This window comes from Eublepharis macularius, chromosome 8, assembly GCF_028583425.1.
Source record: "Eublepharis macularius isolate TG4126 chromosome 8, MPM_Emac_v1.0, whole genome shotgun sequence".
Taxonomy (NCBI): domain Eukaryota; kingdom Metazoa; phylum Chordata; class Lepidosauria; order Squamata; family Eublepharidae; genus Eublepharis; species Eublepharis macularius.
Genome location: NC_072797.1, coordinates 29,495,969 through 29,509,071, shown reverse-complemented (window position 1 = coordinate 29,509,071; position 13,103 = coordinate 29,495,969). Strand labels below are relative to the sequence as shown.

The following is a 13,103-nucleotide window of genomic DNA, read 5'->3' as shown; positions in this document are numbered from 1 at the left end:
TTTCCCCCCTCATATTCTTGAGAAGTAAATCAGGGAATTTTAGAGTCTAGGGAAATAATGCTGGGGGGGTTGGGTGGGAAATACCTTCCAAAACCATCCTCTCTCAATTAATGACAACATTCAATGCCATGCAATCCTTTCACTGCTGCAATTATACTGTAGGAAATTATTAAAACTTAAGAAAAGAGAAAAAAATACCTTCCAGGGCAAATATTCTCTCTCCAAGATCTTCCACAATATTAACCAGAGCAAATTCATCCGAGACATTGAAGAAATGCTTTTCAGTTGGCTTACTTGCAATTGATTTTATTTCCTCAATAAATTTCTCGGTGCTTAGATTCCCTCTGTTGTAGGAGCCAAGAATCTATGGCATTAAAAAAAAAGCCAGGAAGATATTTTAGTCACAAAGCGTGTGTTTCACCATTCTTATCATAGCTTGGACAACTTCACACAAATTGTCAGGAAAGAGGGTCCTCTTTAGAACACTGGCAGTCACTGGGAAGTAGCAATGGAGTCTATGGAGTATGTTTATGGCAGGGGTAAGTTTGATCAGCATCTTGGGTTTTAGAGGAGCCTGAACTATCATTTCACTTTGTATATTATTGGTCAAGTTTTTTGTTATTGTTTTCACTTCCACTTAATATTACTAAAAAGAAATAAAAGATAAAGAAACAATTCATTATATAGAATACTTTCAATAACCAAACACTACACACTTACACCAACTTTACATACTTGGAACAGAAGTATTTTTCCTTTCATAGTGCTAGCTACTGTTTTTATGATTCATATAAAATCACCATTCAAATGAAAACCCAACAAAATCTGTAATCAAACAAGAATATATCTCTAAATTATAATGATGTTGTGCAACTGTAAAAATCAGCTGTGAGTTGCAGCCGTCTTTGCCAATAATTAAAAAAAAGGTTTCCAACTTGTAGGAAAATAAGGCTTCTTAGCATGAGCATCTCTTAGCTGTGTTGATTCAATATGTTACCAGCTATATTTTAAAAATCAATCATATTTCAATGTTTTGTACTTTCCCAACATTTAGCCTATAAATACTGTTCTGCCTGCTGTTAAGAAGTCAATTGTCACGTTCTTGTATATAAGTGGAATAGCATCACCTAATATGCCTAAGAACAAACACTTTACATGGTCTAGTATTTGATATCCTGTCATGTGTTTTATTTCCTCTATGACATTGTGCCAAAAATTCTTTGCTACTGGGCATAGCCTCCACATGTCTCTGAAGTCAGCTTCCTTTAACACACTTTTCCAACAAATATGTTGGTCAGCGTTGCAGATTTTAAGGCTAGCTGATGTGAGATACCACTGACAGATCTTATAGAAGCTTTCCCTCATACAAACTGCAGATGCTGTCCAAACTTAAAAATACTCTGCCAGTTATCTTGAGAAATTACACAACGAAGCATCTTTTATCATTTTTCATGTAAATTTACTCCATTTTCTACTCTTGTGGATAAGCTTCTGTAAAAAGTTGATAACAAGCCTTTTAGGATAATTTTTTTAATTTAAAAAATCTTCAGTGTCTGTCAACTGTTGTGATGGTTTCTTAGAGTCTGTGAAATTTCTCAGGTGAAAGGATTGAAACCATTTAGCATTTTTGCTCAAAATTCCTAAATAAGGAAGACAACTTCTATCTGGTGACACTTCTAACAGATGTATATATTTATTATTTATCCAACTATGTCAAGGATTCAGTGTTTTGAAATTGGCATTGTATATATACAATATTGTAGGTAGGCTTGTGCATGGAAGTTTGTTCTGCTATTAATTCCAAAAGGAACTGTTTTGTTATTGTTTTTTTTCATAAGGTTTTGTTTTGACAATGTAGTTATCCTGGCGAGTATAATTATTGTTCTGTTTGCCAATTCTATTTCATCATTATTTCCCATTCGTTTCAATGGAAGACCACCACCACTTTTCTTGGGTCTGTAGGATACCTACACGGCCAAACAGACTATTCCCCCGCTTTGAGGGCAATGAAAGGGTCTCATACGTAACATTAAAGTCTATGGGAGAATTGATTGGAAAGTTTCCAAACAGTAACACAGATGTCTTCCACGCGGGGACTGGATTTTGTGGGGTATAAATGAAGTAAATGAAGCAAATAAATAAATTCATGAGTAGGTGCTATGTATATTTGAGTAAAATTTTTAGTTCCTTTCTGTTGAATTATAGTGTCTCCAAATATCTGTTAGCTAAAAAAATTCCATTTGCTTATGGGATATATTTGGCAAAATATATTGTTTTTATCTACTGCTGTTCTATCAAAATTCATATTTTAAAGCCCTTTTATATCTCCTCCTATAATTAATTTCCTTCAGCAAACTTACAAAAGTCCACCCATAAGGTTTTTAAAAGGATTTTACAGATTGACTGGGAGCATATACGCTAGGGCTGCCAGCTCCAAGTTGGGAAATTCCTGGAGATCTGGGGGGTGAAACCGGGAGAAACCTGGAGAAAGTGGGGTTTGGGGAGGAAAGGACCTTGGCATGGCATAATTCCATAGAGTCCATCCCCAAAAGTAGCCATTTTCTCCAGGCGAACTGATCTCTGTGGCCTGGAGACCAGTCGTAATTCTGGGAGATCTCCAGCCACTACCTGGAGGCTGGCAACCCTAATATACACACACGATAGTCAATCACAAATCTCTTAATTTACCTTTTAACACCTGATATCTCCCAGAATCTTCTTTCTGATAATCTCTGACTTGAAAGACCAGTTTGGAATTTATTAATATGCATACTTCTTTTTTTTTTTTTTGGTATTGAAGACTCATATACACCTCCTACGTGAAGGCCAGATAAGAACTTCACCTGCTGTTTACATATATGGGTTTTATGCATTATATTAGCATATTATCAATTTTCAGTTGGTTAAGTTCTTTAGCTACAATCCTTTTCTTAATAGTCCTTAAGTCTTAAATCCATTTATACTTAAAGTACATACCTCATTATGTTCCATCTTGTAATCACAAAGAGAAAGATAAAATACATGAGATTTACATACAGCAATAATGCTAACTTTGCCATCCACTATATGTATACACTAATTATTTGCTTCTATTCTATAACCTACTGTTTTAACCTACTGTTATGGCCTTAATACTGAAACTGTAGCTGTTTGCTTGGTTGAGAGCTGATTCTCTGTATTCTCTTGCTGGTAAAAAAAGGCTGCTTGTATGTAAGTTCTTGTTTCTCAGATGCATCTATCATTATTCAGTCCTAGTGCTTCAGTTTTTTGGACTCCCCATTGTTCCAATTTCTTGTATATCCTTAATGATTAACCATTTCCCCTTATATTTCAGTACTGGTAAGAAATGTTTAAAAGAATTAATTTTCCAGTCAAAAATCTTAGCTGTCTTCTTTTTTAAAGTATAGATTTTGGTAAATGACTGAATTGTCAACATAAATCTTTGATTGGTCTGTAGCATATGGACTTTGAAAAAAACTACAAGCATATTACAATGAGAGTTTTTAGTAGAAAAATTTGAGCTATTTCAATATGCTCACTCAATTAATATGTTCTCATTAAATTTAGACCCTAAAACAGAGTGAAATGTTTCTTTTTTAAAAACCTGCTGTCACTTACTGCTCCATTAATCTTCTTTTTAAAAAACATTTTGCCTGCTTTTCAGATCTAATCTCTGATTTTTTTTCCTTCTGGTGATTGTATACACATTTTGTTTCTCTTTTGATTAGCTTTCAGTTTTTCTGTTATCTTCTCTTATTTTTTTTCAACATCATCTTCACATCATCTTTATAATGTTGCTGTGTTTGTTGTCTTGCTTCTAAAACCTCTATATATTGAGCTAACATTTTAACTGCTTATAAATCTACCATAAGTTTTTCCCCTAAGTTTATGAATCTCTGTTCAACTACCTTCCTTGTATTAAAGCACTAAGTTACCAGTCAGTTTTTATAACATAACACAACTATTTTCAGGACTTGAAGTTTTGAATTTCCCAAATCTTATTTCAAAAACACACACACCCTCCCCACATGAACTGCATATTTGGTGTGCAGTTACATATTTTAAAAACCCTGTGTGTGGGTGGGGGGAAGTGTTCCTTAGCATCTGGTAACACTTCACTTACAGCAATTGCGTATCTCTGTATGTCATCATTTTCGCAGTCGTCAATCACTTTTTGTAACTTAAAGCTGTCATGAGATTCTCCATCAGTCACAACCACCATTACTTTTCGTACCCCTCTGCGTGCACCACGAGCTTCTGTGAAAGCTTCCTTCCTAAAGAAGCAGAGAAAGAGTGAAGAACCACCTCAAGAAGGAACTGCAAACCTCCTGTGAACCAAGGATTGCAATCAATGATAACCAACAGGAAAAATAATCCTTAGCCTAGTATGTGGCCAATATAAAACCTAATAGCACATGTGAAGCACCAAGAGAATTCTATGTGCCTAAGAGATGCAAGAAAACTCTCCCTATGGGTTCAAAAGAGAAGAGCTGCCTCCTTTCTCTGAGTTTCCACTGGTAGTTTTACTAGAAACCTATCATTACCTCCTTCAGGATAATCTGGCCACAAAACAGGGATCCCTCAGCCAGCAACTCTGCAAATCTTATCATTTGTTAGGGTCCATCCAGCTTTTTTGCTCAGTTTTCCCCAGTTCTCCTGCTTGCTTCAACCCCTGTCCTACATGGATTTTTTTACTTGCAGTGCCTGTGATTCCCAGCAATGCCTTTTTGGTGGTCAAAGAAGTCCTTTTCCTCCCTTTTCCATCAATGGAAAAGCTGGCATTGTCTTTATCGGTCTTATTCAGGGCTTTTTTTCTGGGAAAAGAGGTGGTGGAACTCAGTGGGTTGCCCTCAGAGAAAATAGTCACATGGCTGGTGGCCCCGCCCCCTGATCTCCAGACAGAGGGGAGTTTAGATCTCTGTCTGGAGATCAGGGGGTGGGGCCACCAGCCATGTGACCATTTTCAAGAGGTTCTGGAACTCCATTCTACTGCGTTCCCGCTGAAAAAAAGCTCATGTCTTATTCACTTACTTCACTCGCTCTTATTCACTTATTTGAACTAATTTAAATAAATTTGTATTATGGCCAAAAGTTCAGTATAGGGGCATTTTTGAGACAGGATTAATGTTGACTAATCAGTGAAGTGACTAAAGCTCACAGCCCAGTTTTCAGGGAGGGTTGTATCACTGCAGAGAGTCACTTATAGCTCTAACCTACGCTGAGCTACATCCTTCTAAACCCACCAAATTCAATGAACTTAGAAGGATGTAAGTGTTTATGAAGGCATAGTTAGTCTCACAGTATATGAAAATTAACTTGTGAATTGGGAAAATCCAACATGGTGGCTGACATGGTAAGTCAGGTTAGTTCATTATATTATACGACCTACCTTGCTGTATCAATTCCAAGAGCTGTCATAGTTTGCCGACCTTTTCTCTGAATAATAGCATTTGCTGCAGTAAGCACATCTTCTGTGGTTGTGTAAGTGTTGAGGTTAAATTCATGTGTTACGTTTTCTCCATATTGAACAATTCCAACCTGAAACACAGACTTTTCTGCTTAAATAATCTTCCTAGTGGGTGACTCTTTAGCTCTTTTCAGACTTTCTGTGAATGGTAAAAAGGGGACATAGCATATACTATCCTCCTGCTGGTCACCATATATTCATTTGAAAGCTGCAACAATGCCCATGTTAATTCAATGGTATGCTTGTAGGGCCCTGTCCATGTAATCAGGAACTTGGAAAAAACCTGGCTTTGTTCTCCCCATCTATGTGTTCAAAGGAAGATCAGAAGGAGTTTCTGTACATTAGATTTTGGCTTAGTCCACACTGACTTCTACTTCAGTGGCTGCTTTTATGTACATGCGCCTGCAGTGGCTATTTCTTACCTTCTGCTCACAAACAGACCTAAGGACCATTTCATGCTAGACAAAATTTCCTGCCTGCTTCTATATAGGAAATGGCAGGAATTATGCTCATAATAAAATAATCTATTGCTAGTGCTACCAAGCCTTCAGTTTTGTAGGCATTTCTTTTATGCTTTTATTGAGGAGATTTTTATGTCTCCTTTCCAGAGTGCTACTCTTTCTCCCTGCACCTTAGCCCTGTGACCAGCAAATATCTAACACTAAGGTGGAGCCCATAAAACACCATTTCAGACCATTTGCAGTACGAAGTTAGAGAGCCTACAGAGGTGGAGCAGGACAGGGGAAGACACACGCTGATTGCATTACAGCTTAGTGGAAGAAGACGACAGCCCAGAGAAATTTGGATCTACTTAAACACTGAGGTGTTCAACTATCAACTATCAACTATCAACTATCAACAAGAATCATTTCCATCATCTCCATTGGATTTAATGTTATTTATATTTATTTATTAAACTTCTATCCCATCATCCCTGCAAATGGGATCAGGGTGGGTTACAACAGTAAAACATAATTTAAATTAAAATTTCAATTAAACCACATAATTCCTATTAACACCACCCCCAGGCAGCAACCTTATACCCCATCCCTGCCAGTAATGCACAAGGGGTGGGCAAAAAGGAAGAGAAACAGGACTTTCAGTTGAGCTGTAACTCATATGGGATCACATGGCCTCCCTGACAGGAGGCTGGTTGGCAGGCTTTCCAGATGACTATTGGACCAGCCTCAACCATATGCCTGGCAGAACATCTCAGTCTTGCAGAAACAATGGAAGATCTTGGCAGGCCCGCATATCCTCTGACAGAGAGTTCCACCAAGAAGGAGCCAGGACTGAAAAGGCCTTGGCTCTGGTCGAGGACAGCCTAGCCTCCCTTGGGCCCAAGACCACCAGTAGATGTTTGGGAGACTCTTGACTAGGGACAATCTCTATGTGATTCATTAGCACATTGTTTCATATTTTGTTTTGATATGCAGCATTCAGTGCTTGGCTCAGCCACGGGGCGATAATGTGTACTGATTTGGCATATTTATGCCTTTCTCATTTATTATTAAAAGTCCCATAAGATTTTGATATTGAAGATGAATGTAGTCTCCACACTTTTAATCTAGTTTTACATTTTATGGATGGAACAGTTTGCATTTTAAGTTTTTATGGATGCCCTTCATGGTTGGTTTAATAATCCATCCCTTTTAGCACAAACATCTTTGTTTAATGGCAGCCATTGATGTCATTTGGACTGAAGAATGAAAAAGCTGTGCTCAGAGAACCAGATCACATGTGTTCTGTACTGTTACCAGAATTAAAATGATATTACTGTGACTGTTAAAAAACTTGTGCATAAAAAACTTGTTATGAATCAGTAACATTAATATGACTTGTGTATTTTTACATCACATCTAGACCTGATTAATTCACTCCTAGGATTAGCTACAGTAATATGATCTCCTCCTTGAGGTTGCTGGTTCAAGTCCCTGAAGATTACATGTCTTTTCAATGGCAACGAGGGCTACAGGATGCTGACTGGTGTGGGTTGCTTGGACAATATCACTCCAATCTTGTTTCATCTGCATTGGCTCCCAATTTGCTTCTGGGCTAATTCAAGGTGCTGGAATTGATCTTTAAAACCCTATATGGCTTAAGGCAGCATGCCTTGAAGACTACCTTCTTCCATATGAACCTATCCATCTACTCTGTTCACCTTTGGAGACCCTGCTTCAGGTGCCCCTCCCACCTGAGGCTAGATGGGTAGCAACCTGAGAAAGAGCCTTCTCAGTCCTGGCACCAAAACTTTGGAACTCAGTCTGCAGAGTACAGTACTCTGCCTCCCTCTATTGCTGTCTTTTATCAGTGGATAAAGACTTTTTTGTTTTGTTTGGCCCAGTAATTGTTCCTGACTCTCTTCCTTGTTTGTTGTGTTGTATGTTTATGTGTGTGTGTGTTTATTGAATTGTTTTTATACTTTTAAAAATTTCTACCCTATTTGGATAGAAAGGCGGCATACAAATATTTTAAAATAAAAATAATAAAAATAAATAAATAATACCTGGTTAAAGGAAGAAGTGGAGAAAAATGATGTAATGAATTCCTTTGGAACATTTCCCATCTGTCCAAAGGTTTGAAATGTATTTGCCCATAACATAAATATCCTTGAGGTTACTGTTCTCTGTCTTTTTTAAAAACTTCAGTACAAAGAGAATAACAGTGTGATCCTAAGAAGAGTTACTCCAGTCTAAGCTCATTGATTTCATTGGAGTAACTCAGCTGAGGATTGCAGTGTAGGTAGGTAGGTAGAATTTTATTGTATATGGCCATTGGTTGTTACAAGTTAAAACACACTTACAACCAAAAATGTAATTTTTATTATTATTATTATAACAACAACAACAACAACAATCGATTTATATACCACCCTTCAGGATGACTTAACACCCACTCAGAGCGATTTACAAAGTATGTTATTATTATCTGCACAACAACAAACATGCTGTGAGGCATGTGGGTCTAAGAGAGCTCCAAGAAGCTGTGACTGACCCAAGGTCACCCAGCTGGTTTCAAGTGGAGGAGTGGGGAATCAAATCCAGCTCTCCAGATCAGAGTCCCGCACTCTTAACCACTACACCAAACTGTTTCTCTTTAGGGTTACAAGCATCTTTTAAAAATTCTTAATTCACAATCAAATCCAAAATTTACCATTCACTTCTATTAAATGCTTTCTTGGAAAATACACTTACTCTAATTTTCCTGGCGGCCAGGGCAAAAAGTGACATTTTATAGGAAACAGAGTAATCCTCATTGGATAGTGTATAAACCAATTTATCAAAATTGGACAGAAAGTGTAGAGTAATTAGGATCCTAGCAAGGAATTTATTCTTCGGTTCTGAATATAAAGGGCAGGCCCAAACATAATGGGGAAGGTCTTCTACTGAACTGCCACACGGACAGATGCATCGTTCCTTTGGGTTTCTGGTATATTGTCCAGTTAATAACTCAGTTGGTATTGTTTGAAAGCCCAATGAAGTAAATGTCATTCTGAGATTATGTGCTGCTGTTATGTCAACCAAATAAGAGTCTCTAAATTTTTTAAATAAATTTATACCATGTGGCAAACTTTGACTTGATGATTAACAAATTGTCAATTGAGTTGTCTCCTTTGTATACCCACTTCACTGAAAAACTTCTACTTCAACATACCTGAGTTTGTTGTGGACCTATATCCATATTTTGCAGCAGCCGATTCAAAAACAACGTGACACTGTCCCAGGGGTAGATACTGTTAGAGCCATCAAGAACTATGACAAGGTCCAACTCTGTCTGGCACTCTGCAACATGAATCATGGGGTTATAGGAAGCGTCTAATGAACCAGCACAATAATGAAGTAAAATGTTTTTGCACTGATGCTAAACTGGAACTACGGTACTCTACTTGACAGGAAACACCTTTGAATCTCAGTGAAAATTATTCTGATGAATATGCTAAGAATCTCAGCCTCAATGTATGTGTAATATAGTAACAGTTCAAAGTTGCATTCCCCAAACTACTGCCATGTATTCTTCTGAACTTTATGCACAGAGGGTTGCTGAAGTTCTGTGCAGAAACTCTGAAAACAGCTTCTGGATAGATGAGAGCTGGCTCAATGCCTTTCCTTCCTAGAGCAGCCAGTCAAATCAAATGTACATTTAAATAATATTACCACAAGAATATAAGTACAGAGTAGGAAAGTATCAGTTGTCTAGCCATTTCTACCTTCTGAATAAAACAAAATTCTCCACCCTTTGCATACCACAAGGAGAGAGTGGATGTGGTACAGAAAGCACTTTATAGATGAAGTTACTCTAAATTATAGTGAGGTCCAGACATAAAATCAGGATTAGAACCTAGTTCACAGATTCTGGTTAATGTTAACTATAGTCAGATGTAACACTGAATGATAGTTAATTCTGATAAGGGAATTTGCATACAAAATGGGAGGAGGGAGTATGTGAAGCTGACGACATACTTTATATTGGGGCCTAACCCTAGCCACGTTTTACAAGGGCATGCTGAAACAGTTTACAAGATTTTAGAATATTATTTATTTTTTAAATTAATTTTTATTCAAATTCATATTCAAACATTTTTACATACAAATAAGTACAATTACATTGGAAGTAAAGTTTAATACGGACTGTGTACAAAAATCTGATATATTAACAGTGTGTGATGTATCTTGCATAGAATTGACTTTTTAAGATAGCAAATTAGCATTGTGAATTAAGACTGGAAAATAAGGTTGGAGGGAGTTTTCCTATAATTGTAACGTTTTATTGTTTGCTGCTAGATTTCAATATCTATGAGTGATTGATATGGTGACTTAAATATTTGTGAGTCATCGTTTAAAACGTAGTTTAAGAATGGATACCACTTTTCTAAAAGAATTGACAATTTGGAATAGTTTTCTGATTGTTGTAATCTGTCTGATATTTTTTCCATGATCAGGTGTTCCCATAGCTTAGAGAATCAAGGGTTTAGGGTAGGTGCTTTAGAATATTCTTTATGTTTTCCCCCAAAATAAACAAAATATGAGCATACACATTTAAAAGGTGCGATTATACTGGGTTTTTTAAATATTTGTCATAGTGACCCCTCCCCAAATCTGGTCAGATCTCCCAGGCTCTCACATGACACTACCATATGTGGAAATGTCCAGGATAGTTCACATGTGTAAGAAAAAAAAATTAGGAAACATCTGAATTGCTCTTAAGTCAAGAAAACAACCGCTCTTGCTTCCCCAGAGGTGACTCAGCCAGAATAAAGAAAAATGGTCAATCTGGATTCCTTTACCCTTGTCTTAAGCCAAAGTTTAGAAAGATGAGAAGAAAAGGAAGGAGCAAAGCCACATTTTCCCTGAGAAAGGGAGCTTTGGAAAGGAAAATAATCCTGAAAAGCTTTGGCAATCAACATAACATGCAGAACACATTCCAGATATATGTGGTATCCTGCCTTGAAGTCTAGGCAGGCAGGAAGGCAATACCAAAAGCACTGGGGTAGTTCATTTGAAAAAAACAACAACATTGTTTCTAATGAATCTTCAGTTCTGGCAACTAAAAATACATATTTATCATCTGATAAACCTCTCACAAGTCATTTCATTTATTTATTTATTGTCTGCCTTTCTCACTGAGAACCAAGGCAGATTACACAGTGCAAATGAAACACTATATAATCAATAGCTAGGATATTCACCGAGCAAAGTACAATAATGAACCACAGTTAAGGCATTCAGTGAACAGGGTTTGGTAGCAGGAAATTTGAAAACAAGCATAAAGTCAAGCATAGAGATGAATTCTTTCTGAAACAATGCATAGCTCATTTAGATGGCATGTTTAGCAATGTGGAAACTCCATGCCTAGGTGCATATCTGCATCAGCAGACAGTATCCAACAGCATACCATATACAGTGCAATCCTAAATAGAGTTACTCTAGTCATGGTCTTATACTGAAATAACTCTGCTAAGGATTGCACTGACAGTCCCTGTCCCCACCAAAGCATTTCTCTGAGCTATTTATTATGACACAGGCTGGGTAGAAAGCACTCCTGAATAACTCAGTTTTGCATTGTTTGTGGAAATTCAGGAGAGGGGCATAGGAAACCAAGGCGAACCCTCCTTTCTCCATTTACATAGAGCAGAACCTAATTTGAAAAAAAAAATCTATAGAGAAGCCCTCTTGCTCAAAGTGAGAGCTAACAAAACTGATCTGTGAGGAAATGGAAATAATTTGTATTCTAATTCTAAATAGTTACACCCTTCTAAGCCTACTGTCTTCAATGGACTTAAAAGGTTTAAACGTTGTTTAGGATTGCACTAGGCCACTGTCTGAGGATTATTTTTAGCAATGATGACATAGCATCCCAAACTCTGTTTATGCAAAAATGAATTCGAGGGGTAGCAAGCAGTTGGGTTATATACTGACAATGATAACATTTACTTAACTTGGTCATGTTAGTAGCTTTGAGAAACAACTTACACTTTTGGTATGTCTCTGTGTATACATCTGTCTTTCTCAGCACTCAGTACTTTCAACACATACAAGAGCAGGCCTCTTACGCACATACCTTTCACAGATGGGGCAACTGAGTTTACAACTTCAAAAGTGGAGCTGACGTTGGAACAGATGCCCGTTGTGTAATGCAGGCTTCCACATTTGTAAGCATACAGAGGCCCACATGCCTTCGATAAGAAGAAAATGTTAACAGTTTAACTAATTATGGAACTTTCTAATAATTCTGTTTAATTTTTTTACGATGAGTAGGAATATCCTTGCCGAAGCATGAAACAGCGATGTAAAACACATGACACATCAAAGCGAGTTCACATTTGGGAAAAATTGTTAGAGCCAGACTTTGGGGCAAAGATCCAGGGCCCAAGTGTACAGACTGAATTACGCCCCCCCCCCAGCAGCTGTCAGCGCTACAAAATTTTCATCAATATTTTCCCACTGCAAAAGAAAAGATGCTTTCAAAATGTAAAAAAGAAAAACATTTTACACTTCAATCGGGATTTTTGTGGACTTTTTTAAAAAAAATTGTATGCAATAGGTACAAGCTGGGGCCCTACGAAGAAGAAAGTTTGATAAGTCCTGTGTCATGAGGTTAAAACAAGTAGGGAACACAAGTAGGGAATTCCCACCCTCATAATACACAAACTTAGATTATGTAAACACTAATCTCCTCTCCAGGCTTGAGCAGAGCGATTCCCCTCTCTCCTGCTTTCCTTTATTCCTGCTTTAAATGATGCTCAACTGCCCTCACATTCTGTGGCTTCCGGAGGGCACCAATCATGCTCAGTCCTCTATGGGATCTTTTGTTTGTGGGCAATGGTGTGCATTTTTGTTTTTAGTTTATGCCTATTTTGTTGCTTTTTTGTAGCTTTTTTGTTTTTAGTTTATGCCTATTTTGTTGCTTTTTTGTAGCTTTTTTGTTTTTAGTTTATGCCTGTTTTGTTGCCTTTTCGTTGCCCTTCTGATCAGGACAAGGAGGGACTTTCAGAAGGAGCAGTATAACATAGCTTTGAGAGAGTATGCATTTTTACATAATACTGTGCCTGAGATTATGTACTGTATAACTATGAAGTTCATACTACTAGGTAACATGAGCAACAATAACATGGAGCCCAACCCAATCACTCATGCAG

The 13,103-nt window shown here is 37.4% G+C and overlaps 1 protein-coding gene across 1 annotated transcript in view; it reads right to left on the bottom strand.

Moving 5' to 3' along the window:
- ITGA1 (integrin subunit alpha 1) overlaps window positions 1–13,103 on the bottom strand; it is a 90,127-nt gene that overhangs the window by 53,250 nt on the left and 23,774 nt on the right. The window contains exons 5-9 of the mRNA XM_054986534.1: window positions 12,026–12,140; window positions 9,122–9,249; window positions 5,390–5,538; window positions 4,124–4,274; window positions 199–364 (exon numbers count right to left, since the gene is read on the bottom strand). Of these exons, the coding sequence (XP_054842509.1) occupies window positions 199–364; window positions 4,124–4,274; window positions 5,390–5,538; window positions 9,122–9,249; window positions 12,026–12,140 (709 nt within the window). The remainder of the gene's footprint in view (window positions 1–198; window positions 365–4,123; window positions 4,275–5,389; window positions 5,539–9,121; window positions 9,250–12,025; window positions 12,141–13,103) is intronic.